Source organism: Numida meleagris, chromosome 18 (genome assembly GCF_002078875.1).
Source record: "Numida meleagris isolate 19003 breed g44 Domestic line chromosome 18, NumMel1.0, whole genome shotgun sequence".
Taxonomy (NCBI): domain Eukaryota; kingdom Metazoa; phylum Chordata; class Aves; order Galliformes; family Numididae; genus Numida; species Numida meleagris.
The window spans coordinates 7042243-7068378 of record NC_034426.1 but is presented as its reverse complement, the minus strand read 5'-3'; the positions used below and the strand labels follow the sequence as shown (position 1 = coordinate 7068378).

The window sequence follows — 26136 nt, the reverse complement described above, 5'->3', positions numbered from 1 at the left end:
TTGTGAGATACCCAGCCGGCCAGCCTCTTCCACGCCTAAGCCCTGGTAGCTGAGGACTAAGCAAGCATTAGCTCATGGCTGAAACTGCTCCAGCCAACCAGTTCTATCCCCAGAGACCGGCTCCAGCCTGGTTCCCATCAAATTGACTCCAAACAACCCAATTCTCAGGTAGAAAATGGTTGCTTTGCTCCAGTTCCTACCAAGCAGTGACCAGCACAGCTGTGCCAGGCGCTGCCGCTGATCTGAGCTCACTGCCTCTCTGGGAGCCCCAGCCACAATGTCCAGAGGGGAATGGATGTGGGTTCTCCCTGTCTAAAAACATCGGCCACTGCTGCACGACCAAACACTACAGACACCACGGTCCCGGTTCCAGCCTCACTGTAATTGCCTTTCAAACCACAAACACATCGAGATTGTCCCCAGACCAGCAGGAACCCGCTGTGCGCAGGCAACATGCGCTAGGTGGCGGTGGGGTCTGGAAGTGATTCCATTGCTCAGCTGCTTCACAGCAGCGGGAGTCAGGACAGCAACAGCACCACACGCTCCCCTACCTGAGGTAGATAGTAACTCACCAAAGGGCTGTTCCCTCAAAAAATCCCCAGTAAAGGGGGTCTGAGTTAATTCAGCTGATCAGGGCTGCTATGGAAGCGGTGCTACGATCCAGGGCTGACCCCACCTTCCAGCCTAGTGCTGGGGAGGGCAGCGAGCTGCGGCTAACAGCTCGGCCGAGGCTGCTGCTTCCTGAACCTCACAGGTCAGCTAACCAGTATGGAACATGAGAATCTGAAACATGCAAAACAACAGGAGAGATTTATACCATTTCTGCCTTTCCGCACCGGTTGCTTTCCCATCTCCTGCCAGGGAGGGTTGCTGTAACAGCGATAAAAGGGGAGAGGCCGTAATCCTGCCACTGCTGACAAACGAGCTGAAAGGAAACGCTGTGGCTTGCACAACGCCCACTATTCAGCTCACACACAGCCCCGATGGAAACAGCAGCCGGGGTCTGCGCTGGGCTGCGGGACGGGGCAACCGGCACCTCCCAGGACTCGGTTATTGTATCAGTTTTATTACAAAGTTCCAATCACCATGTACAGTTTTTACAATGTCACTTTTTGAGGGGGCTTGGCTGTGCTGCTAGGGACTGGGGAGGAAATTTTTTTTTTCTTTTTTTTTTTTCTTTCTTTTTTTTTTTTTTTTTTAAAGAACAGCACCATTACTGTCGGGTTTGGGACACACCTACAAAAAAACAACTAACATAGAGGGGTCGACAATTCATAACCAGAGAGAAGGAGCAAGAGGGAGAGGGGGACGGGGAGAGCACAAGGGAGAGACCACGGGGAGACAAGGGCAGCCTGGTGGTGTTCTGCTCCTGGCTCAGTGCAGGAGGGGATGTCTGTGTGCCACGGGGGGGCTGGACTTCCCCCAGTGTGCGCAGCCAACGCTGCATAAGGCTGTCGGTGTGTGGGGTGGGACAACTGCCCAGGAAGTTCTCACCCCGAGGAGGAAAAGCCCGGCTGCGCCATGGTCTTTCAGAGGTTGTCAGCAGTTAAGACTTTGTTTGGCCTCATCGGGGCACTGTTACTCGAGTGGGGAAGGAAGGTGGGGCGAGGGCGAAGGGGACAATTTCCTTATTGCTTCCTTAAAGTAATTTAGTCAGCAGAGGTTGTAGGAAAGGAAAGAAAGGGGAGAAGGAGAAGAAAAGAGCCCCGAGAACCCCATCCACCGCCTGATGCATACGTTGGGAAGAACACCATGCAAAAAGATTGCCTGCTAGCTAGTGCCGTGTATAAAGTAAGTACGGTAACAGTTCTGGCCTGGTTATTAGAGAATATATCACCATGAAGCACAAGCGAAGTCTCCAAACGCCAACAACTCCCTGCTGAAAGTGCATCTCAAGGAGTTTGCTTAGGAGAAGGATTCACTGCGTAGAACAAGGCACCACAAGAAGGTTGGATACTGGGTCGGGCGTGAGAACACGCTGGAGAATCCATGAGCGGCGGAAGAGAGACCTAGTTTTAAATAATGTCTGTTGGCGCAGAAGCTCCCTTAGATGGGCTCGGGTTTTAGCTTGTCTGCTAGAAAGTCGCTGACGAAGGCTTCCACGATCTCCGGCGTGATCTCCTCCACATCCATCACGTACTTGGCCCTGGCCGACATGTCCAGGATGGTGAGCAGGGGCGCAGCCTCAGGCAGGTTGGTGTAATCTCGGAGCGAGTCAGTCATGTCATCCTGGAGGCCAAACCGAGAGGGAGAGAGGAGCATCAGCAGAGCCATGCAACCCAGAGCAGCCCACAGCCCCCGGAGCGCTGCGCTGGGCCGTGCTGAGCCCTGCCACCCACCCAGAGAGCGAATCCACGCTCTGCTCTCACCCAGCACTGCTGCTCACCCCTCTCCAGCCCCTTCCCTCCTCTGCTTCACACCCCAGGACCCCTCACCCCACAGGCAGACCCACAGCGTGCGAGTGCGGGCCCCAAACCCACAGCACACTCAAGCAACGCGCTCAGCAGCCAGATAAATCACAGCTCTGGGCAAAGGGGAAAACTCATTTGTCACTGCTGGGGCTGTGGAATTCAAATGCTGGTGCTGGGGCAATTCATCTCCTGAGCGTGGCAGGGAGACGGGGGGAGACACCGGGGCCGTGTCCAGATTGCACGGTCATTGAAACCGGGCATTTCTCTGAGCAGTTTTCCAACAGCAGCGATGGAAATAAAGGAATCCAGAGGCGGCTGGGAGCAATGCAGCACGGGGCGGTGGCCGGCAGGGTGGTTCCTATCGCGCCTCCCCTTCCACTGCAGGGTTTTCTGGCGCAGGACCACGTGGCAGGGAAGGGAGAGCGGGGCTGGGCCCGCGACCTCGGCCCCCAGCGCTTCCCACCTCTGGGACCAGCCTGGAGCCGAGGTGTTGGGATGCCTCGTCCTTTATGTGATTGCTGCAAAGCAACTGAAACCTTTTAATCAATGCAAAACCGGCCCAAAGGCGCTAGGAGAGGAATGGGAGGCGCCTGCTCTGGCCGCGGCCTGGCTGCATTGTGCACTGGGGCCAGCAGAGACCCGAGGCCAGCAGCCAGGGCTATTGAGGTGACGGATGAATGGGACGTGCCGGATGCTCCCCATTCTTCGGCCCTGCTGCCGCAGGGATGTCGGGAGCTGCATGAATAGCAGCAATGTTTCAGCTGCAGCCAGCGAGCAGGAGGAAAACGCTTCGCAGGCTCTGGGGGAGGGGGACAGCTCCCGGACCCTCCCGATAGAGCCCTTCCAACAAGGGACTCATTCAAGGGTGTGGGGCCGAGCTGGGACGCTCAGAGACCCGTCACGGCCATGGGAGCGCAAGTACCCAGGTGGAAGGGGCCCAAGGGGCTGCGGGTGGCGGTGGTGGGGGGAGCCCGGTGCGGCGTCGCAGGCCTCTTTGTGCGCTGGGCGGCTCCGGGGGACCCGCTGGTGCGCACTGCGGCTGTGACGTGAGCATGGAGGCCGGGCGGGCGAGCAAGCGCACAGCAGCTTGGAGGCTCCCACCTGCCTGGGTCCCGCAGGAGGGGAGCCAGGAGCTTTTCTGAGCCTTACGCAAAACCTTTTTGGTTTGGAAGCCTGCAGAAGGGTGAAGCTCTGCACAGAGGACGAGAGCGTGCCATTTCCCTGAAGGCCAACAGCAGATCCCTGGCTCTGGGCACTCTGCACCATATCCCCAGCACCGGTCCAGCCACCAGTAGCGTGGCAGCTCAGGACATGCTCATTTCCCACAGGGACAGGCGAAGCCCAAGAGGAGGGAGCGCTGCGACAAAGCGCCCCGCACCACTGCAGCCACGCCTCAGGCCTTGCAGGTCTGCTCCCCAGGCAGCTCCTGCCCATTCCCAAAGGCAGTTTTGTCCAGCATCATCTGCATGGCACAGAAACCATCCCACACCACAGGATCGAGGCTGCCTCCAGAGGAACTGGGCAGGCAGCAGCACGTAAACTAGCTGCAGGCCAGGTTCCCCCTGCACCACAGCCAGGGGCCGCCCCATCAACCAGGTGAGTGCACCCTGGGGTCCCTCATTTGAAAGCTGTGATGAGGAAACCCCTCTCCAGCGACGTGGGAGGGCTCTGGTCTGGTAGCCTCTCCCCTTCCAGGCAGCCTGGGCTGGCCTGGCCCAGCTCCCAGCAGAGCCCATGCCGCCAGCTTGCACTGGCATCGCCGCGATGACTTTGGGTGGCTGCCAGCCCATTAGGGAAGAGGCTGGAGTGCCGGTCCCTTCCCTCCACTCAGGGTGGCAAGAAAAGCAGCAGCACTGCAGTGAGGTGGGAAGCACAGCCAGGCCGACCTGGCTGCCAACATGGACTGAAAGCAGAGACCGACTGGGACTGCTGCCCGTGCAGCCAGCACACACAGCCCCAGTGTTTGAAGCAGCCGCATGGGGCTGGGAGCCCCAGCGTGGGAGCTTGCCATCCACTCCCGTCTTCCAGTGCCCATCTCTGCCTGTCCCCACCAGTTCCCTTCCCAGCCTTGAGGCTTTTCCCCCTTTGAACAAGCCCAGGACTCAAAGTGCTGAGGGCAACCTACAGAAAAACTTGGGAAAGAACCCCTCAGCTACTTGAATCCAACCCAGGCTGCACAGCTGCACTCAGCTCAGCTGTGCTCCATGCTCCATGACTAGCTGCCACATCTCCGTGCCTCAGTTTACCCACCTGGAGAGCAGAGACAGCATTACTCAACCCAGCTCAGACCCTGAGGCCTGCGGCTCAGCAGCACAAGGGATGGAAGCTGCCCTGTCCCCACCAGCCCCAGGATGCAGCTCTGTGCTTGCAGGGAGCTCTCATGTTCTCCTCCTGCTTACCTCGCCTGCCACAAAGAAGAGCAGCGGTGCCTCCTCCTCTTTGGCTTTGTACTTGGCAATGATTTTTTCAGCTATGGGCTGAATCAGTTGTTTCGCTGCCTCCGACTCTCCGTCATCCTCTGAATCTGCAGGGCACAGACGTGGGGAGACGAAGCAAAGAGACCATACAACAAGGAGGTTAGGATCAAACAGATGCAAACAGGCCGGGGCGCGGGCAGCTCTACCCCACAGCAGCAACACGGAGGAAATAGGAGTCCGAGCACACAGTGGCAACTTCAAAGCCATGCGGCTGTGTAGCAATTAGGGAGCAGCTGAATTGCACTTTTCATGTCAGACAGGCAAATATGTAACAGAAGAGCAGTGCCTGCTCCCCAAATATTCCACTGCTCGCTCCCTTGGTGCTGCTGCTGCAGCGCAGGGACAAACAGACGCAACAAAGCTGGTGTGCATCTTGAAAAGGTTCGGGCTGTTTTGAAGACCAAACGAATGTGCTGAGGCTGCCTGCCACCCTGCCTGCCACCCACCATCCCTCCGCCTTGGGATGGCTGCTCAGCAGCTTTTCTGCTCGAGTCTCCGCGGCGGCGGCTCTGTAAAGGCAGCTTTGATTTGCCAGAGGTAGAGTAGAAAGAGATGGAAACATCAATCAAATGCCAGCCACCACTGAAGTTCAAATACTGAGTTGGAAAGAAGAGAGACAGCGTCCTTGAGCAGCACCTAGATGAAACGATTTCAATTTGGGGACAACTTTTAGCATTAAAAAAAAAATAAAAATTATAAATAATTTAAAAGAAAACCATGAAAACAGGCTCCTGGTCGCCTGGCAGCGTGCAGCTCGTGTGGGCCCCTGGAACCACCTGGTGGGCACTGCCCAGCACCAGAGCTCTGCCTGCCCTCACTCGGTGCTTCCCCACCTCCTCCCTGGCTTCTTTAAGCAAAGACAGGAATGCTAAGGACACCACACGCTGCACTGTTGGATGTGTCCTGTGTGGACGACAGAGATAAATACGTGGAGATGTGGGGTTTATGCAGTGATTGATTTTTCTGCTAACAAACGCTGCTGGCTGCACTCCAGGCCAGCCCTCGGCACTCTGGCTAACCCAGCCCCAAACTCTCCAGCAGCAGATGTACATCGCTCAGCATTTATTCACCCCCGATACTTGCTAAGCCCACTGACACAGCCCCGACCTCACACACTGCGCTCAGCAAATCCCACGTCCCTCCCAGCGCCTCGGGCTGCTTCCTTCTGGGGGTGCTGCTGCCTCCAGGCGACCCCAACATTGGCTGACCAGAGCTCTGCACTGCCCCAAAAAGCAAGGACACTGCTGCTGGGTCTCTCAGCAGCACACAGGCTGGCCAGGAGCCTCCATGCCCACATCCCCAGTGCATGACTTAATGCAGCACCAGCGGCTTTCACCAAGGCTGAGCATCCTCTTGGACCCACGCGAGAGCCCTGGCTGCTGTTTGCCAAAAGGTGATTGAAAAACTTTGCTCAGAGCAAGACAAAAATAACTCTTCCCCGAGGCCTGCAGCGACAGCCCCCATCAATCACACTCAGCATGGAGAGCGAGTCCTCCCAGCTTGAGGAGAGTATTTTTGGCTCCGTGCTCACATCCCCTGCTGGGTTCTACTGAATAAATAATCAGGGTCAAAAGGAAATCTGAAAGGGAGGAAGGGAAAGAGCAAGAGACACATTATAAACGCTGCAGAAAAGGGTTTTTTTGCTAACAAAGGGTGCATGAGGAAGCACGACACAAGCCCTGCCTGCGTTCCAGCAGCCCCCAGCACACTCCAGTGCCTGGCAAGCAGGCTCAGGGTAACACAGGCTCTTCAGCAAACTCCACTGCACTGACCAGGGCAACTGCAGCTTCTCATTGGGCTTTCTTGCTCACCGGGATGCTGTGCCTGGAGCACAGACCATGGAAGTCAAAGCACTGGTGAGATTTCACCATCTCTCGCTGGAGAGAAAGGATTGGGACAACCCAGCTGTGCTTCAGGCCCATCTCCAACCACAGCTGAGCTTCATGGGTGGGTAAGCAGCAGCAGAGGGACACCAGCTTGGGAGGGAAGTCTGTTCTGTCCTGCAGCCAGCTCCCCATGCAGAGGGGACACTCAAGAACCAGCAAAGCTTGCTCAGTCAAGAAACTCAAGCCCTGAGCTGCAGTTGCCAGCATAGAGCTGCAACCCTTCTGCCTCCTAAGCTTCAGGTATCAGCTCCAGAAAAGGCCTTCCTCGTCTCAGCCAGCACCAGCGCATTTCTAGCACTCTTCATCATTAATTGGCACGCCTCACCACAGCCACCACTGAAGTGTCTTTTACGACAGCTCCTCTCTGCTACGAACGGCTGCTCCACCGTGTTACTCACCCCAGGGCTGGAGCTGCAGAGGTGCAGACATGAGCAAGCTGTGTCATGGGCATGGCTCTGGCAAATCCCTATGAGCTGCAAGCAGCCTGCGCTCCATTAGGGAGCCAGCTCCAGGACTGTCACCCTCTCGAGTCCCTGGAGGGGATGCAGCAGGCTGCAGAGCCCTTTCAGCACACAGACCCTTCCCTGTCAGGATTTGGCTCCGTACCTACAAAGAGAACGAGGCAGGGGCCCTCGTTCAGCTGCACGGCGTTGGAGTCTGTCAGCTCCAGCACGGGTTTGGGGTGCCAGGGGAACTCTCGGCACTCGATGTCGTTCAGCACCTCCACCCGCCCCTGCCGCGTGATCACCTCGCCCTGGGAGTCCAGCACGATGAGCGTTGGGATGCCTGCGACAGGAGAAAAACACGGGATTAGTGCCAAAGTGCTAATATGGGAGCAAAAGGGTGCGGGGAAAAGGATCCGTCCTATTGCCTCTGATCTGGCAGGAACCCAGTGGCAGTGCTGCCACTGCAGCTTATGCGGTGGGAAGCGGGATCCATGGATCCTGTTTCTGTTCTAGGAGAGCTGTAATTGAGGAGCCAGAGCAGGAAGCTAGGAGACGGGCTCTGGCATCGCCTTCCTTCCCTGTCTGAGTACAGGGCGAGGTCACTGCTGCCTGATGTCGATGCTCCTGCACACAAACTGTGGCACAGCAGACAGGACCCTGCCCAGAAGCTCGCTGCAGCTCACAAAGCATGGACAGAAGTACCCCTCGTGTGCATGGCAGAGCTCAGCACCCAGACACCACCACCCCAGCCTGGAGATGCACGGTTCAAAGCATCACATGCAAACCTCGTTGCAAGGCGGGCTGCACGCAGCGGCAGCCAGGAAGCAGGGCGTGTTTGTTCCCAGCAGAAACCCACATGTTTTAGCAGCCATGAACTGCTCCGTGAACCCCCACGCCCCTTCCGACACAGAAGTAATCGTCCCATTATTTTCACAGCACACATCTGGGTCCGCCAGGTCATGAACGTTACACGGCTGGGATGCTGTTCTGCTTACAGAGAGGCAGACACCTGAGGTCCCTGGCTGATGAAAGGCCAAAGAGCAGGAGGCAGCTGCACAGCAAGCAGAGCCTTCACTGAATGAAATGGCCAAACGCTCAGCACCACGGGCCCCTGCTGGGGACACCCTAAGAACTGTCACACTGAGCAGGGACAGAGCTGGGCAGCTCTGCTGGCACCACCAGCCCAGCACAGCTGTTAAGAACGGGGAAAGCCAATCTCAGTGCTAATTCACTTGTGCTGCTCCTTCCCTCCCCAAGCCCCCACTGGACCAAGGGGATGTGGTGCTGGGACCCTGCTCCAATGATTGTGCAGCTCCTGCCCCAGCACAGCACTGCGGCTGTGGGGAAAGCTCGGCAGGCACAGGGCTGCAGAGCTGCTGGATACTTCCTGCACTTCAAATCAATTTTGCAGGTAATTATTTCACCTTTTATTACTTTGTATTCCTAAGTTATTAAAAACGCTGTCCTGGTGGGTTTGCACATTGCACTTCCAGCTGTGTGTGCACCAGCAGCTGCTCAGACTGCAGAACACACCGTTATTTGCAGTCCCCTGGAGCTGAGCAACACCAGATGGCACGGGGACCACGCGGAGCTGTGCCCTTAACCCAAAAACGTGCCTTCCATCTAGGGCAGAAAACTGGCATCCAACAAACGGATGTAGTTGCACACCGGAACTGCAAGATTCAGGGTGAGTGCACGCACGTGGATGCACTAAGCCCTCCCTGGCTGTGCTGCCAGCCCGCAGGATGCTGCCAGCACCTCTGGGCAGGGCCACGTCCCTGCCAGGGGACAGCATGGGAGCAGATGGGGAAACTGAGAATCCCTCACACCAGTGCTGGCCTGCAGATCGCTGGCACGCGTCCAAGCTGCTTTCCCCAGCTGGGGCCCAGAGCTGCTCATTGCTGAGCACAACGCAGCTCCTCCAGCACCAGTACAGCCGGGCTGGGTGCCCTCCTGCCTGTGGGATGGGGGTCCTGGGTTGTTTATTTCTGCAGCGGCCCTTGGGAAAACAAAGAAAGAAAGAAACAAAAACCAGATAAATCATCAGTTAAATATGTCCCTCTATACAGAGAGGGACAGGGCAGATGTGGCACAGCCCCTCTCTCCTGAGAATAATGGGTCTGTGAGTGTCAGAGAGTCCGCATTCAGGGCAGACCACCATTCTGCCCAGAACTATAGGGCTGGAAAACCCCAGGATAAAATAAAAGCCTTACGAGGAGTGCACTGAAACGAGCACCTGAAAACCCAGCCAGGACAGGTGTGAGAAGAGGAAGAGATCCCAGCAATAGCTAAGGGACTTTTCTTCTTGGTTGCAGGGAGTGTGGCTTTATCAGTGCTTTCATTCATCCCACCTGGCTGCAGCAGACGTCTTAAGACTGCTCTCCCAGGAAGCTTTAGGCACATACTTCAGCGCTACAAAAACACAGCAGATGTGACACAGTCTCAGAAGAACTGCAGCTTGTCACGTCAGGACCAGCTGCAGCTCTGCCCTAACGACACGCAAGTCAAACTGCAGGGAATAAAAGTGAGGCTTCACCAGAAGGCAGAGGGCCGGCTGGCGCTGTGGGGCTTCGGCCCTGGGGTTCACTGGCTGGGACAAAGCAAGGAGCAGCCACGTGCGGATGAGATTTAGCTCAAGTCATCTCCTGACATCTGGCCGGGTGGGCACTGTGCAGGGGACACCAGCTGGTGACTGTCCTGGCTGGCAGCACACGGAGGAGGCTTCCAGGCCCCCAGAACCGACAGCTGTGGCAAGCCCCTGCGATGCAGCCCTGGGGGTGAATGGTGTTGAATGTCAGTGAGATGCTGCTTTCGGGTCGCGCCTGCGGGGAAGGCTGGTTCTGCACTGACCGCTGATGGCTGCCCCTGACCTGTGGGGGGGATGGAGCTGCAGGAGCTGGAGGTCAAAGCAAACAGGAATGGCTCACGCTGATGACTTCATCTGGGAAACACATTGCTCCTCTGTCATCAAGGACACAAAAAAAACATCCCGAAAGGAAGGAAGAGGGAGACAATTTGATATCGGGCCCCAAGAGACAGGGGCCGGGCGGCCAGTGTCAGTGCCAGGCTCTGCAGTCAGATCCTCGTCACTCAGTGCTCGACACAATTGCTGTCAGGCATCTCCTCGTCCACCCAGCAACAGCTTCCGAATCACAGTGGCAAACTGTGACAACAAATCTTCCTACCCCCACCTCTCAGCCCAAAGGTTCATTTTAAGCCACATTTGTTAGAAATACTCCATCAAACCATTTTCTGTGCAGGAGAAACCAGTGTGCTACTGCTGCCTCCTGGCACTGCCCCTCTGTACAACAGTGGGTTACTCACGAGCCATCTGAATCCTAGGCATTTCTCTAGGAAATACATGGCTGTCTGTCTGTCCCAGCCTGCCTGCAGGTCCAGGCGAGCGGCTGCATTCCCCTCATTCCAGCCCAGACAGCGCTGCTCACATTCCTCCCATTCGAGGGGTTGCACTCGCTGGGTCAGCTGCAGGAGCTGCACAGTAACACAGCATGATGGCTGGGCTTGCAAATTCTAAGGGCATGCCAAGAAATAGATTTTCTATCACAGAAAGGCTTATTCATTACCTTCTGGTATTCAAAATAGCTCTAGGGCTGGGAGAGGTTAAACAGAGTGGAAGGAATTGGGAAAACTCACTCTGACCCTATCCTGCAAGGCACAAAGCATCACGAAATACTACTGAAGCCAAGAGAAGCACATGATGATCAGCACCCCACATGATTCAGGTCTTTATCCATTTATGATTCCCATCCCCACACAGGATGGCTGCCATTTGGTTCCCTCCAGACCTGCGTTATCTGAGAGATGCAGCCAGCCAGCCTGCAGCACTGGGTCTGTAGGATCAGCTCTCAGCAAGGCCACAGCCCTTCCTGCACCTCCTTTGGCCAGCCAGCCCCAAAATAAGGCAGATCAGAGCAGACTGCAAAGGAGTCTGCTCTGACCTAGCAAAATTCAGGGCCTGCTTTAGACACAAGTCATTCTGTTAGTGTTACCCCACAGACACCAGTGATTTCATCTGCTGTTCAGAGCAGTTCCATTTGCATATGCAGACACACACTAAAGCACCCAGCTGCTAAAACTTCCAAGACTCAGAAAATAAGACTCTAAGATAAATCACCCCGTGTTTAGCATGTCCGGGAATGCCAATAATACATCCAAAAACTTGAGGCTGATTTCATGATTCTCAGCCTGTTAAGAGGCAGGTGATGTGCTAGATCCATACATTCCACCTTTTATCTGCCATCAGAGACTCCTCTTCAGCCACAAAGCTCTGCTTTCTTTTCTGGACCCATATGGTGAAGGCTGAGGTTGCTGCAGTGCACCTGCCCCTGTTGCCACGGCCACCCCAGAGCATACTGAGCACCTTCCTGGTCTCCAAGGCTCCATCCCCTGCATCTCTGGCTGGGCACCCATAACCAGCAAGCCCTAAACCAAACCCACACCCGCTAACCAGGGTACTTCCCCCCCTTCCCACTCACCTACAGCCACCACTTGTTATTTTAGTGCCTTTTGGGGGCTCTGGTAATTGCCGTGAGTCATAACACCAGAATTTAGTTATCAAGAAGAATCACAGATCAGACGTTCTGCAATGAATATTGTATAAGCTTTAGATGAGAATTAGCATAGACGGGCTCAGTTTGACTTTACGCATTAGAAAATGGATTCAGCTCCCACGAGGCGAGCATTTTGCAAAAACACGGGGGCCAAATGATTTGTTACTGAACCTGGCAATGCATTTATTTATTTAAATATTAAAACCCATATCCGACACGCAAACCTCATCTGCATTAAGCCTGTTGGCTGAGCAACCCAAATCACCGTGAATAAAACGCTCAGAGAGCACAACACTGGGTTTTACTGCTGTTTTTTTTTTTTTTTTTTTTTTTTTAACTGACAGTAAGAGCATTTCTACACTTCTTTTACCATTCGTTTAGAAAGGTTCAATAGTGTTTTGAGATATTTCCTGGCAGAAAGCCTTTTCTTCTTCTTCATTTTTTTTTTTTTTTTGACCTCTTTAGAAGAAAGCTTCAGAAACTCAGTACAGGAAACTTCTCCTGGCCATGACTTCCTGGCTGGGCTGCGGAGTGACTGGCGGGTGTCTGGAACAGAGCCCAGGGCACGGCTGAAACAACAGGTTTGTGAAGTTCCCCCAGGTAACTGCAAATCCCACAGTGCTGCAATGGATCCCCCCAGGAGCTTCCAGGATCTCAAAATCTCTCCTAGGACATGCAACAAGGGACAGTTCCCATCTGAGTATAGCATTCATCACCACTCCCTGCACAACAAGGAGAGTTGGGAGACTTCATCTACGACAGCCACACAGAAGCACACAATGGAGAATTCTTTATGAGAAGCTGTGATACAAGAAACAACTCTCTCTCAAGATAGTGCTGCACCCAGAAGTAATTTAATATAGGTGGGTATGGTACAGCCCACTGACTGCACATGGGTTATGAATAGAGGCATTCAAGTCAACCCGAATAAAGGCCAATAACTCAACTTACATTTTACACTGAGTTTTTTGAATGCTGTAGGGGCCAACACAGGACTAAAACAACATGAGGTCTGACCGTCTTGCAGCTTTCCAGCAGCCTAGCGCTGTTCAGGAAGACAAGTTCTTTTGTTGTTCCAGCTCCAGGAAAGGCTCTGCTGGCCTTACAAAAATCAGAGGAAAAGCCACCCTGCAGACACAACCCAAGGAACATGCTCCTACACAGGGGCTGCCTGGTGCCAGAGGCCAGCAGGGCTGCATGGACACTGCTCCCTGCACAGTGCTGTGAGGACCGAGAACAAAGGCAGCTGCAGGAGTAGCATGGTGTTGTCCAAGTTCGGCAGGAAATGTCGAAAGCCAAGCAGGCACTCATGGAGCAAAACAGCTAGAATGCTCTGCGAGGATGAGGAGTCAATGCCTGCAGAGGAATAAGCAACAACCCAGCACCCACTGGGAGCAGGGAGAGGGTTTCCCCAAAAACGGTACAAACCAGTCCTCTACATTTCAACGTGACTGCCCATCACACTTCATCCTTGCAGGGAGGTTCCTACTTTATGGCAAAACCACGATGAAGAAGTAGGGCTTGCAGCCAAATGCGCCCAAATCCCAGTGTCAGTGTCCCCAGTAAAGCACCCCTGTCACGTGGAAATATGAGGGGGTAACATGGGAGCTGTGCCAGTGAGAAAAGGGTCAGGGCACATGGGAACAGCAAATATTTACATTTTCAGGTCAGCACACAACCAAGAGAGACATTTAAGGAGACAGTGGCTGGAGTTAAAGGGAAAGCTGTTGTTACTGTTTCCCTGGCTACAGCATGCTCCGTGTTGAAGTATCCATGTCTGGACACCTTATTTACAGAAAGTCCCAGCGAAACTGGCAGCAGTCCTGCAGGGCTCTGCCGAAACCAGCACTGGAATAGGTTGTGAGCAGGCTGGGGAAAAGACAGATGAATCTGGAAGGCTTCTGCCTCATGGGAAGGTAATTAAGAAGCAAAATGATGGCTATTTAAAGCAGGCTAACAGTTATCCTTGATTTGAGGTCAGAGAACAGAGCACAGCGATGGCACCTGAGCTCACCCCAGAAGGGGTGTTCGGGGAGGATTCTGAGAAGGGATTATTTCTCCTGCTCACTGGGTTTCTGCCAAATACTCATATCAGGAAAACTATCCCATTAAAGTCAACACGGATGAATAAGCTGAAATGAACACACTCAAAGGTTTGGTCACTCTGGGACCCTTCTGCTGATGACACTTTGCAAAAGCAAGGCAGGTAAATAGAGGAGGGTAAAACATGGCCACCAGGATGGTCCACGGACCCTCACTGATGTCCCCAGGCCTCTGGGCACCTTTGGCAACATTCCTGCTTCTCTGCCCACCTCAGCCTGCACCCACCTGACCGATGTTGCACTGCAACAATGAGAAACACACAGGCTGCAGCAAGACCGGTGGCTCTTTTATCTCCTAACTCCTCAACCACAGGGAGAAACTCTATGTATACATGGAAGCTTCCTTGCAAGCTATTTACTGTGCACATCTCTGCAGCGCACCTCATCCCCTGCACAAACAACATACTGGTTCCCAGGAGGGCTGCTGGGAACTTCTATCATCTCTGGGATGCTCTCAAAACACCCAGACAGAGTGAGCCTCTCCCCTGTCCTCTGAGCTGCCAAGGCTGCTGGATTCTGGCACAGACGCATACAGTAAAGGCAAAGCCATGGTTTACATCAAACATGCACTCTTCTGTAATTCATGTTGCTAACATAAACCAGATGCCATCTTCCTCAGCCTCTGCAGAGAATGATCGCCTGCCTTTGCATTACATAAAACAGCAAGAAAATGAAATTTAAACCCTCAAGAAAAAGCAAAATAAATAAATCAGTAATTAGGTAAAAAACATCCAAGCCAAAAAAATCTTCCAAGTTTCCAGGAAGAATTAGGTTGTTTATGGAAGTCCTGTTTCGATTAACAGCCTGCCTGGCAGGTGGTAGGAATGTGAGTTTGCGGAGAGCAGAAACATGAAGCAGCTCTGCCTGGGGGCACTGCGCTTTGCTTTGCCATTTTCTTGTTTCAGTTAAACAAGAGGAGACATCACAAATGCTCAACAAAAGCAGCAGAAAGGAGAGCTGCACATCAGAAGGGCCTTTCCTACCTTGTATGCCATAGAGTCGATTCAGGCGTGACCGTCTGGCCTCATCCGTATACGGGACAGCTACCCAGGGCATCTCGCTGAAATACTGCTTGAAGGAATCCTCTGACCTGTGCAACAGGAACAGTGCAGGATCCTCAGTGCAGCCACACTCTACCTGCCACACCACCTCCCCTTTTCCTCCTAAAAAACCTGGCCTACAAAGACCTTTCCCCATTTCACTAACCCCCCCAGCAACTGCCGCTAGGAGACACAAACCTGGGGCGGGCTGGACTAAATTTAAAGCCCACGTTCCCCAAGAAAGGGTCTGCAGTGCACTTTTTGTGATAAAGCATCTCCAAGACTGGTTGCTATGAGGCAATCAGCTCTGCCTGCACCGAGAGTTAGCGCTTCATTACCTGTCTGCACTAACGAAGAGTATCTCAAATTTCTGGCCCGCCTCCTTGATCTTCCTGTAGGACTCCACCAGGACCCGCGTGAGGCTTCGGCAGGGTGGGCACTGCAAAACAACACATGCGTGGGCACGCTGTCTAGATGATAGAGCCATCACTGAAAGCCAAACACGATCTCTTCTCTCCTGGAGAGCCAGGAAACAGCCATGGATGTGGCTGGTGTTTATGGCAGGAGGTCACTAACTCCTGAAATTGCTGACAAAATCTCTCCCACTTTGAAGGTCTGAAAATGCTTCCCCTTCTGAAGGGTCAGATGAGGATGTCATACAATTGTAACGCTGCTGGCTTCTCCCAAAAGGACCAGGGCATCTTAACTGCTTACACACCAACTGGCCTGAGGTCTTCAGCCTCCTGCAGAGGTTGGCAGTGACTTCTCACCTCACCCAAGGGCTGCCCAGAGCTCACCACAATTGCTCTGTGGAGCACCCACCACTCACCCAGTGTGCGGAGAAGTAGACTCCAACATGAGAACCCTCCAGAGCGCTGCTATCTAGTGTCTGGCCGTTGTTCCTTAGCAGAGGCCCAGCAACAACTTCACTGAAGGGTTTTGGCCCCCATGGAAACTCCAGACCTAGAAAGGGTTGGGATGGGAGTGAGAAAAAAAAACAAAACATGAAATAGGGAGCATATGGAGCATTTACAGCTACCAAAGTTCCACTAAGAAGCCATCCTGCCATTTGAAAAGAGATGGGGGGTGCTATTTGAGGGGTCCTACTGAGGTTCACCCCATTAAAGGAGGATGTAGAATTACTCAACTGCCCTGGCACCACCACAGCCCTGCCTTGAGCACCCAGAGCAACCTCAACTCAAAAGGTACCTGCACATCCTTGCCCAAGTCAGAGCAGCTTCTGCTTGATGAAGCCTGCTCTGGTTTTGTACCTGATAATGCATCTTTTCCTTATACACAGTGTTTGTTTTAACAGCCGGGGCAAGGTGGTACGTGCTCAGGAATGCAGGCAGATTGTTTGCCACTTAAGATAAAGCTGCTCTGCTGATTGCAGCCCTTGCATCCACCCTGACCAGCTGCCATCCTACACAAACAGGGAAGCAGATGGTGCAGGACACATAATCACAGCCCTAATTCCTCTATATTTAAAACTTTAACCATATCAATTAACCATGTCACTGGACTGATTTTTTTTCCTCATGCTGGACACACACACGAACTTCTAGAACTTGCACTAATCCTCTGCACCCCAAATAAAGCATGCATGCACACATGCAAACACATGCTCAAAATCATCTGCTGCCAGCTCCTGCAGAAATTGATCTGAGACGTTCAGCCAGAGATGAGGAAGCATCACAGATGGCCCAGGCCATAACTGGTACTTGCTGTGCAGTTCCTGCCACCAGCCACCATTTTCAGTATCTACTGCATGAAGAAATGCTTGCATGGGCAGGTTAACAGTTGAACACCAGGTCAGCAGAATCTGTGAGTGAGGGCATGCATTCTGCACATTTAGGTTTTTGCAAATTTTAAGAAGATGGATTTAAAATGAACTCCCAACACAACTTTGGAAATTGAGAACAATAGCATTTTTCTGTCTCATTTACAAATAATGGGGAACTCATTATCCTAACAGGCTGTGATGTCAGTGATAAGCACCCACTCACTATTTAGGAAGGATTCTGCTCCCAAGGTACAGAAAGTCAGGGTCTATCTGTGTGCCTCCATCACAGAAAATCTAAACTTTGTGTTTCACCCAGTCTTTTTCCTCATTAGCACTTCAGACAAAAATCCTGGAGGGGAAGTCTTTGTTCTTCTCAACAAGAAAACCAAAACAGAAGATCTGGCAGGAATGATGCAGAAAATGTTACACTGAAAATAATACAGTGCCTTGATTAGTCAAGTATGACAATAGCTGTTTGTTTCCTTTTTTTGTTGGTTTTTTTTTAAACCTGCAAGGCAATTCAGAACGTGCTAAAATAACAAGGCAATTGCGTGCCCATGTTTCCAGGGCACAGCACTCCAGGTCTTACCTTCTGGGTCATCGCGGATTACCAGGAGGCCGTTCCTGCAAACCACCTTCCCAGTAGAGGCATCGATAAATATCAGGGAAGGAATGTTGGAGACTCTGTACTTGTTCCACAGCTTCAGCTGTAACACAGAGGGAGGGGAGAAGAGAGAAGAAAGATCAGCTTGGCAGCGTGAACAGGAAGATCTGGGGGCATTACCATCTTTGAGATCAGAGCTCGGAGCTAAGCAAATAAATGGAGCTGACACAGGACAATGCTGGAGCCACTGCAGCTGCCTGCCTCCTGCTGCAGGTTTGAGCAGGGGTGTAGGTACAGGCTTCTCCTTCGACCACATCTGCCTCTCTGCAAGTCGAAGGGGATAACACTTACCAGCCCTGTACTGTGCTTTGAGGGCTTTGTTTAGAAGATATGGTAAGCACAAATACTTTTAATGCCACTGCTCTGAAGCAAGTTGTAATGCTTCCCTGGCTGCTTCCTCTTCTCCAATTTCGATGTTCATTAAATAAATGTAATAACCTCTGCCAAGACATAGCCGTGCTGAAAACAAGGCCTACACACAGAAACACGATTCTGCTGCAATTGGGGCTTCCCAGTTTTGTTCTCGGGAGCCACTTAATGGGTTTGGCATCGGCCTGGGGGCTGCACTGCACACTGCCAGCCTGGCTGCAGTCCTCTGCCGGCCCAAACAAAAGCACTGCAGGCCAGAATGGCTGCACACTGCATGTCCCGGTCTAGATTTCGCTGTCTCCTGGCCATTTTGCTTTGCAGCTGCTTCCCTTAGCACACGTGCGTCCATGCAGCACATTTAGGTTTCACTGGCACTACATCTAGTAGTTTTTCCAACATCTTTTTATAAAAGCGATCTGAGTGAGTTACAAGAATTAGCACACTTTCAAGGTAGTGTATTCAAAATCCTCTATGCTCTAAAGGAAAGTGTTAACACCGATCTAAGAAGACACTATTGATCTCCATCTACCAGGATCTAGAGAAAGAAACGGTTTTGTGCTTGACCCACTAGCCCAGAATTTCCAATAGACATATTTCCTGGGATAAGCCAACTCATTCATAATGCTGATTCACAAACCAAATAGCTTTGGGCATATAGGATAAAAAAAAAAAAAAGATACTAAATGCAAACCAGCCCCCTGCAGTGAGTGTGGTCAAACCACAGAAGGTAAAATCCAGTTCTGTGAAGTTTAAAGGGTGGGGGAAAGCTCTTTATAAGGATCACAAGCACATAATAGGGTGCCGCAAACAACGAGGAAATTACAACTAGCAATTGGATAGTTCTCCTCAAAGAGTTGCTTACATTTCACTTCATTTCGCCAAGCCCTTTGTATATGGAAAGCAGCTCCCTTAGGGCATCGCAGCGTATTGTAGCAGTTTGGCTTGGCTGAAGGAGACCAACAGGCAGAATGCGCTCTCTGCCTTGAAGGAAGGGGGCTGAGGCAGCCAGAGCAGGAGGTAAAACCAAACCAAGCCTGCTCTGGCTGGTATGGATGGAGCACACACACCTGGCTGTCGGTCCCTGGTCTCCGGCTGTCCTGGCGGCTCTTACCAAGCAACCACCTGGGGCTTCTGAGGATGCTGCAGCAGCAGCTGGGGCCCAAACTGCCCCCTGAAGAAAGGCTGCTCAGCTACAGACACCACCAGAGCTGTCACTTACACCACTGTATGACACAGATGAACGAACGCACAATTGCTTGTAGATGAGCTGAATCAGGTCGCCATTTTAAGGCCGCTTATAAAAGCCTTGAATTGCAAATTAATGGTCCCGAAGCGCTAACCATATTAATTTTGATGTCTGTATCAGAAAGCACACAAATGCACTGTTAACATCGGAGCAGTTTGAGTTGATGGTCCTCCTGTGCATCAGGAAAGCTGACTGGAAACGAGAACCGCATGCTCTGTGAAGGATGACCGCCAAGATTTATCACCATCCCCATGGAGATGGCCCTTCCTGCAGGCTCATCCTTCCAGGGCCTAATGGCTCCTTGTACTGCAGGTCAGAGCTGAAGGGACGCAGCTTGGATGGGAAATGGGCTCAATCGTTTTCTCATGTATTTCATTCTGGAATTCAAACACCCTTTGATTCTCCCCCTGCACACACACTTGAAGGAGGAGACTGCTCTGCGCTACGTCCGAGGCACCCGCTGCCACCTCTGCTTCCGTCCTTGAACCAGAATTTTAAACATTTTGTTGGTAGCAGAAATCTCTTTGTCAATACCCTCACGGGATAACCGAGTACAAGAGACACCAGAGACACGCCGGCACCATTAAGGTGCCTCAGACAACAAAAATCCAGGGAGCTGGTCACTCTCCAAGCACAACATAGGATGCCAGTGATGCACAGGAAGGTGAGCCCAAGAGAAAAAAGGCAGCTGTTGTGCAGGTACCTGGGCAAACACAGGCAGATGTACACCTCTCAAAGGGCCGCGTGTCGGGCGAGGCGTGGGATGCGGAACGCAAATTACGACTGGCTCTGAAACCACAGGAAGATCGGATGATAGCTCAGGCAGCAGAGCTGAGTGCTGCCTCAGCAACATTTAAAAGCTGTTTTTCCTGTCTTGAAGAGGATGACATAGAAATAACACACTCCACACTCGGAGGATTTGATCATCCATTTAAAGAGGGGATCTCTGCTCTGCTTCCCAACAGCTGTTGCAAATCTGTGGGATCAAGCCAAAGCTAACACAGATGTGGAAATAATCTACAGACTGCTCAGCCTGAAATCAGCTGATCCTCTCTGAGCACTCCTCACTCCTGATCACAGAGCATGCCTGCTGAATTCAACGCTCAACCCCAAACGCCTGCTGGAAACGGAGTCTCTCTCAAGATGCCATGTAGGCTGATTGGCTTTACGGAAACCGATCTGGCTCCTGTGCAGGTGGTTAAGTCAAGAAGTCCAGTGGAAAAAATAGAGTCACCAGATTCCGCCAGTAACCTTATCCGTAACGCAAAGCGTCACCACGCCATGCTGGAGGAGCTGGAAACCACAGCCCTGGGGCTCCTCTGTGCCTCCATCCACAACCAGATGTGAGAGACTTCTGAACCACCAGTTATTACTTGAGATCTGAGGGTCCTAGCCATCTGGGACCTGAGAAGGGATGTAACCAGCAATGCTGTAATCAGCTCCTGTTACCCTCTGGCAGGTGACAGTGATCCCAGACTGCAGGCACTACAGCAGCACAAAGCATTCACACTGGTCACAAGCAGCTCTCCACACCAGTGCCACATCCTTCATCCCTGGAGGACTTGGAAATGTCTCACCACGAGGCACACTGGAATATTTTTTCCCAATAAAGGTGTCAAACCCGAGGTCTCCCCACTAGCAAACTGCTGTTTTTTGTTCACAGCAGAATGGCTGGAATCCGGCCGGAGCAGATGAAATCCCCTCCTGCTCAGCACACACTGCTAGGAAAGGGAACTCCTTCTCCTAACAGCTGCAGGTTGCTATTTCTGGTTGTGCTGATTGATTTATCAGCCCCGGTCGCATTAACTTACGAACATAAATCCTGAGCTGTAGTGGTTAACGCTGGCAAAGATAAAACACAACTGTTTGCAGCGCAATACGGGGGGACTGGGATGCAGCATTGCTTTCACAGGAGGTTTGCTCGCCACTCCCCTGGTAGCTGCATTTCTCCATTGTTGTGCAAACTGCGACTGCAACAGATGCTGCACTTCCATCCTCCATAGCTTAAAGAGCTGCCTCCAGCCAGGAGAAGCGGGAGCTTTCAGAGATACCTGCCTGTGCCAACGGCAAGAGAAAGATTAATTCTGTGTATTTTGCAGTCCTCTTACAGCTCAGTATTTCCTGAAGATACCATAACTAATCCTGTTTGGATTTCCCCCTCTCCTCCCCAGTCCTCATTCCAAAGCACATCAGCCCCACTACGAACACATGAACCAGGAGGCAAAGCTGACCAACACACACCATTCAAGGTGAACAAAGTTCCTGTGGCAAATGAGAGTAACAACCAGGAAACCTGCAGTGGCAGAGGGATGGTGGGGAGGCTGCAGCCCCTTGGAACCCACACTGCCCTCCTTCTCCACCGCCCCGCTCCCACGGCCCTGCGCTGCGGGGACCCTTCTGTCCTGGCTCGCTCTCCATGTTAAATTGCAGCTTTCACAGCGTGCCTTAAAGGGTTTACAAGCGCCAGGGGCCACCCAGGCTCTGCAAAGAGCAACAGGCTGCAGAACAACAGGCAGCTTCCTTGCCCGGTGGATTTAAATCCACTTAACGCCTGTCCCAGCGATTCAGGCTGAGCTGAGGAGAAGGCTTCCCCTTCCCTTCCAATCTGCAGGAAGGGGGCATGGTGAGGGAGCAAAACCCAGCTGAGTACAGAAGGGAGAGTTACGGGGCAGACGGTGCCTGCCAGGGTCCGACCTTGTCATACAGGAGACCAAACAAGTGGGCTTGAGATAAATTCATGGCTGTGGTGCTGCTGTTTCTCTCAAAAAGGAAATTAAAATCTAATTACAAAATACAATGGCGAGAAAAATGTTGTCTCCATTAATAAAATGAGGAGAGAGGATTTGAAATTGCAGTCAACAAGATTGCTGTAAAAGCAGTTGTACACAATTCCCCTTGCTGGCTACAGCCCAACTGCGTGAGCCGTGCAAGAAAAAACCAAAGCCCCAAATGCCACGTGCCAGAGCTGCCCCTCTCCGAGCTGCATGGCTGCCTCAGACTTGGAATCACCTGGCACCACCACACTGCCCGCCTGCAGCCTTTGTTCCTCCCTGCCGCACACAAGGCCAAAAGCTTCCAAGGTGAAGTGGAAGGAATCCCCTTCGTTACGGTTTTCTGGCCAAGCCCCTGCCAGCAGAGGACTGGTCTTAATGGATTTCCAAGGAGCACAGTGGTCAAAATTCTTGAACAAAGAGGGGCTGAGCCAGCACAACCCCCTGCTTCCCACTGCATCATTTCCTCCATTTTCCTCTCTGACCACTCCTGGTTTCCAGTCACTGCTCCAGCATCACCATAGCAGGGTTCTGCATGGGGCAGGTGTACCCACCACCTCCCCACCAACCCCATCCCAAGGCCATGTGCAGCCACGCTTTTCTTTGCACATCTTAAGTCCCATTAGGATTTGCACCGCGGCTCCACCTGGACCCTCTGTCACCCCGCCGTCCCCCATCAAGGTGATAACATATGTTTGTGCTCCTGATGAAGTGTCCCACTTACTGCAATAATTCCAGGATTTAGCAGCCCTGGTGGCTGCGAGCTGAGCATTTTCTGTTGGGGCAGAGCGGCATATGGCTGCCAGGCCCTGGCGCGCACGCCAGACTCCGAGCACAAGCTGCCTCATTTCCTCCTGACACACATTCAGGCTGACAGACTGGATATTCCACAACCCACATCTGATATGAAAACATTTAATTTGAGCAGGACTTAAGAGTGGTTAACATGATCTACGGCGAGCAAAGCCTCAGGGCCTGGAGCCGCGGCCTGCCCTGTGCGCAGGCCTCAACGAGTGGTTCTGCTCAGGGAGAGAAGGGCAAAGCAGCGCTCGTCTGAACGCCCAGATAACAACACAGCCAGCAACTCACTTAGAGAGGATGCTGCAGACAGGCTGCTCTACCCGTGCTCCTATATAAACCTCTTTATCCAGGTGTTCTTCCAATCGTCTGAAGACAATGCAAAATGCAGGGACAGTCATACACTAGGAAATATACTTACAAGCATTCCCCCAAAAATGGCTTTTTTTCTCCACATGCATGACTTTGATTACCTCCTAAAAAGAGGTCAATATCTAGGCATCTCAAGATATTTTGTAAGCAACATTTTACCTTCCAGAGATCAAGCATTCTCTCTTTATCTGCAGGAAAACAGAGGCCCGGAGCTCACAGAGAAACCCACAGCAATGCCAGGCGTGGGACCCAGGAGGTCTGTCAGCATCTGAAACCCTCACATGTATTTGCTCACGGTCTTCAAGGAGCTCCCAGCACAACTGTCAAGCAGTCACATGCCAGGACTGGTTGCCAAAGGCTCTGACCTCGATGCTTTCTGGTAGAGCTCCGTTCTGCCGGCGCTCTGCCATCCCCTTCGCAGAGCTCTGGCTGTAAGGCAGCAGGACACGCACACAAAGAGCAGTGAGGATGGAGGGAGTTCAAGTGTTTGTGAGAAAAATTCAAGACACACGTACCATACGTGGCCCCTATAAATTATGCCCCCAGATGACTAGCCCTAAGTAAGAAACAGCTATGTAAACATAAAGGTAATAAGCAAAAATAATAATTTCTCTCTCTCTGTGGAGAAGGGATATTTTTCCATCCGCTTATAGGAAAGGGAAGGGGTGGGGTGGTTGGTTTGGGACGTCAAATACAAGTTCAGAGTCTCTCCTGGTCCCAGGTCTCATCTGTCATCCGGAGTGGGCTGGCTGCCAGAGTTACCTCAACATTGCAGCGCGGATTTCCTATCGGTCACGTTCTCTTTTGCTGCTACCGTTCACTTGAAGGCAGCCAGTATCCAGTGCAGACAGCAATCTCGACGTCAAATGCCTTGCAATCCCAGATCATCAAGAAAGAAAACACTTTTGAAAAGCCCAGAGTTTAGATAGAGTTCCCACCAAACACAAAAGCCTTTTAAATCGGCAGGGATATCGGGATTTTTTGTCGTTGTTTAATAAACACAATGAGGTATCGGTGTGGTTTCTGTTTTGTTTTCAGCACTTAATCCGAAAGGGAACTTTACACAATCAGATAAAAAAAACACCCTCGCTGAGAAGACAATAGAGCATTTGTCGGTGCTGTAAGGAACCCGGGGCAGACATGGCCTCAGGATGCCATGAGCTGCCCCAGGACACCCCGTGGATCGGCATCCTCTGCCGCGCCGCTCCCACGCTCGCGTGGCCTCTGAAGAATGAGGATGCTATCGAAGCAAGGGAGGAGTATTTCACTAGCAGAGAATAACAGAATCGTCTGAGCTGCAAGGGAGCTTTGAAGGTCATCTAGACCCCTACAACGAACAGGGAAGGCTACAATTAGATCAGGCTGTCCAGCTGTAGCATCTTCACCTATGCTAATATCTAGCCAAAGGGAAAGACAAAAGTCATTTTTATATTTGGTTGCATTTAAAAACACATGTATATTTAGCTTTTTTCCAAAAAGTGTTATACCAAGAATCTTAGCAGTACACGTATATCACAGGAAAATGATACAATATCTGAAACATAATAAAAATCAGTGTATTCAGCCAACTCTTCAGATCTCAAAAAGAAAGAGTGAAAGTTTACTGCAACTTGGAACCGGCATTCTCTTGCATGAAGTGCTGGTGACCCAGCTAGCTGCCACTTTACCCAAATGTATTAGTTTCTTCCTCTCTAATTAACAGCATCTAGAAACTTAGAAGCTCCTCAGTGTTGAACTGGGTACAAATGAACAGCACCGTAAAATTATGAAGGCATCTACCCACTGTTGCTGACGTATGAATTACAACCAGAAGATGGAAAACCTGCTCAATGTGCAGCATCTTTTGGAATGAAATAGCTCGTCCACAGCATCGTTGCTTCACTGCACAAAGCTGCACTAAACAAAGCATTTGCATCTCTGCAACTGTGCACACTACTGAAAGCAAATACTTTCCTGCAGGCGCCTCAGTGGTCCTGGCAGGGAGTGGTTACAGCACGCCAGGTCCGGCCGCTGCAGCTGCATCCACTGCAGCCTCCCCAAGAAATTCACTCTGCAACCACACTCTGATCTCAGCACTCTTGCTGGAAGTGATCGCCTCCAGTGACAGCATGGGGTTACCTGGGGGTTGGCCATCACCTGAAGCCAGCAGCTGCTGCAGGATGCGTTGTGCCGGCTTGCTGCACTCCCTCCTCCCCTGCCCCAAGCTGAAACCCAATCCTTCCTCAGAAAGGCTGCAGGTTGGAAATGTAAACCCGACAGGAGCCAAGCCAGTGACGTCTAAATACGAAAATGCAACCGCGAGGCCAGCATTAGTAATTAATCAACTGCACATGTTAAAAACCAGACCAGAATAACCCTAAACACAGCTTTGGCTAAGCTAACACCAAACAGCAGCAAAAGCCAGGGTACAGCAGACAAGAGAAAAACCCTTTCCTCACCTGACTGCTCCTCTGCAGCATAGGCTTGCCCATTAAACTCTCTATTTAGCTCTTTACAGAATTAGCTAAGAGTGGGAGCGGAAAGCAATGCGGGACAGGGCAGGAGTGGAGCTTTGCAGTTGTGCATGGCACCTGGAGCCCTCCTGCAACAACCAGCAGTGGGGCCAGGGGCCACGATCTCACATCCATCGACAACAGGTCAGGGCTGCCTCCGGGGCTGCTAATCTTCATTTTCAGCCTTAAATGATGCTTTGAGATTGCCGAACCAATTAAAAAGAAGAAAAGGAGTGGTGATAAATCAGTAGCGAGGTCAAAAGCTCCAGCTCCATCCTGGCTTGACTCATGAAGTCACGAGATAAATGGTTTCTTGGAGGAGCAATTCCATCAGTCAGCGTGCAGACACAACATGGCATTTGGGACACCAATCCCCCACCGCTGACTCCACTGAGCAGCCTCCTTCTCCCCAGGCTGCTATTTTAAACAGAGACCAAGCACGGTGCAAAGGGAACCTGCCAGGAAAGAGACGCTGCTGTCAGAAACCAATGACACCACGAATCCCACGGGGGCAGTTGAAATGTCAGATAAGATGCAGCGTATTCATTACCTCCTCCGACAGCCAGACCCAGCTGGAGGCTGGAAGGAAAGACTTCAGCCAACAGAGCCTGCTTGGTGCGCCGCGACGCCACGGAGCTCTGAACCCAAAAGGGATGAATGGTAGAGCACAGCCTTGTCTTTTTGGCAGAATAAGGAGGATTCTGTACA

The 26136-nt window shown here is 52.0% G+C and overlaps 1 protein-coding gene and 1 long non-coding RNA gene across 5 annotated transcripts; one reads left to right on the top strand and one right to left on the bottom strand.

Moving 5' to 3' along the window:
• On the bottom strand, positions 1047-26114 carry NXN (nucleoredoxin). Of its 4 annotated transcripts, XM_021416180.1 has the most exons (9): positions 25979-26114; positions 25375-25883; positions 17306-17423; positions 15763-15896; positions 15272-15372; positions 14877-14983; positions 7381-7560; positions 4811-4935; positions 1047-2229 (listed from the first exon to the last, which is right to left on the bottom strand). In XM_021416180.1, the coding sequence occupies exons 2-9, from the start codon at positions 25405-25407 to the stop codon at positions 2047-2049; spliced, it is 981 nt and encodes a 326-aa protein (XP_021271855.1). In that variant the 5' UTR covers positions 25408-25883; positions 25979-26114; the 3' UTR covers positions 1047-2046. The 4 variants fall into 4 exon arrangements, with proteins under 4 accessions (XP_021271855.1, XP_021271857.1, XP_021271856.1 ...); XM_021416182.1 differs by lacking the exons at positions 25375-25883; positions 25979-26114 and adding an exon at positions 25055-25084; XM_021416181.1 differs by lacking the exons at positions 25375-25883; positions 25979-26114 and adding an exon at positions 23096-23128.
• Positions 7568-14867, top strand: LOC110407611. Its single transcript, XR_002443957.1, has 3 exons — positions 7568-11692; positions 12257-12372; positions 12462-14867. It is a non-coding gene; the product is annotated as an uncharacterized LOC110407611 (long non-coding RNA).

Bases quoted from the DNA above. Each gene is read 5' to 3' on its own strand.
- NXN (XM_021416180.1), bottom strand. From the start codon at position 25,407: ATGGGCAAGCCTATGCTGCAGAGGAGCAGTCAG. The intron at 14,984-15,271 runs GTAATGAAGCGC...CCTGTTGCACAG, and splicing joins CTCTTCGTTAGTGCAGACAG to GTCAGAGGATTCCTTCAAGC. The intron at 4,936-7,380 runs GTACGGAGCCAA...TGTGCCCTGCAG, and splicing joins CTGCCTCGTTCTCTTTGTAG to ATTCAGAGGATGACGGAGAG.